The 1657-nt window shown below is 39.4% G+C and overlaps 1 protein-coding gene across 1 annotated transcript in view; it reads left to right on the plus strand.

The window, feature by feature from the left end:
- Window positions 1-724, plus strand: part of LOC101986334 (pyrin and HIN domain-containing protein 1-like) — a 33725-nt gene extending 33001 nt beyond the window's left edge. The window contains exon 12 of the mRNA XM_026789969.1: window positions 251-724. Within this exon, the coding sequence (XP_026645770.1) occupies window positions 251-724 (474 nt within the window). The remainder of the gene's footprint in view (window positions 1-250) is intronic.
- The last annotated feature ends 933 nt before the right edge of the window (window positions 725-1657 follow it).

Below are 1657 nucleotides of genomic sequence, written 5' to 3' on the forward strand. Positions count from 1 at the left end.
GAAGAGAATTTTCCTGGCATTCAGGAGGCTTTGAGTGTATTCATAAATGCCACAAAAATAGCAATACAACCAATTTGCCTGCCATGGGTGATTAGTACTTGCTGGAGCTACTGCCAGACCTCCATTTATTCCCCATTTATTACACCAAAGCATATCAGACTTTGGTTATGTTTTTCCACCCTACCTAGGAGAGGTATTCCATAATGTCCATCTTAACTGTTCCTGGCTTTCCTGTGTGCATTTCATGCAGAAACCAAGACTGAAGACTGTACCTAAGCAGCCTTCTCAGGAAGATGGTCACCACCAAGATCCCAAACAAGTGATGGTATTAAAAGCAACACAACTATTTACATATGACATGAGAGAAAATAGAATGATGTTCCATGCCACAGTGGCCACTGAGACTGAATTCTTCAGAGTGAAGGTTTTTGACACAGTCCTAAAGAAGAAGTTCATCCCCAACAACATCATTGTCATCTCAGATTACATTGGCCACAATGGTTTTCTAGAAATATGCAGAGGCTCCAGCGTATCTGATGTGAAAGGCACCAATATGATGGATATTCCAGTTTCCCTGAGACAAAGAGCCAATGCAACACCTAAAATAAATACTATTTGTTCACAAAGAGTAGGGACATTTGTGAATGGAGTGTTTTCTGTGTATGTGGTTATTATTGTGTTATTTTGTAAAATTTCATTTGCAACCACAGATTTTAAGTCGTAAGTTGGCAGTTTGGATGTGATCGATTATATGCATGCAGGAAACGAAGGCCTCCCTTGTCAGAAACAGGAAGTGGAGGTTCACACTTGTAAGTGTTGCATAGCCTCTTCCCATTCTTATCAAGGTATCACCATGAAAACATTTTTACAAAGAGACTCAGCACGAAACCTGGCATTTTACTGTGATGACCTATTTGTAGTATTTTGCATCAATACACGTATCCTTAAGGTTTTGTTTGCCTTCTTCATTACCCATATGAGTAGCAACTTAAATATAACTAGTACTCGAACCCTTGAATTGCACACAATTACCTGGATAATTGTGGTGACAAAAAGAATAAGAACGCAAGTTGATAACAGACTGGTCACCTCATCTTTAAACTACTCTCAATTACATTTGATTTACCTATATTTTCTTTATTAATTCTTAGAGAATTTTATACAAAGTATCTTGACCAAACTTCTTCCAAAACCATTTCCCCTACCCTATTTCCCATCCTCTTTTTACTTTATTTTTAGAAGAACCTATCCTGAATCAAATAGCCTGGCTCTCCAGTTCTTACAGTCTGCCTGCCCCCTCTTCTGTGATATTTCCTGAGCCTCAAGTGTATGGATTAGGTTAAAAATGTATTAATTGGAAGAGGGCACCCCATGGTCATTTGATCTGTGCATTGTGGCCAGTTGCACACTTCTCTGATGGTCTCTATCTTCTGCAAAAAGGAGCTCCTTTGGGGAGGGCTGGGAGGTTCACTTTCCTGTGCTTACAAAATATGAATTTAGAATGCACTTAGAGATCATACAGGCTCAGGCAACTGGCAGGAGATTTTCATCTAGTTTCCATGTCTCAACAATTCAGTGTCAAATTCATCATAGTCCCTCCTAATGAGTGGACCTTATATCCAATGAAGTAACTGCTGGCTACTCCCAGGATGTAAGT

The sequence above is a fragment of the Microtus ochrogaster genome, unplaced genomic scaffold (genome assembly GCF_000317375.1).
Source record: "Microtus ochrogaster isolate Prairie Vole_2 unplaced genomic scaffold, MicOch1.0 UNK35, whole genome shotgun sequence".
In the NCBI taxonomy this organism is placed as follows: domain Eukaryota; kingdom Metazoa; phylum Chordata; class Mammalia; order Rodentia; family Cricetidae; genus Microtus; species Microtus ochrogaster.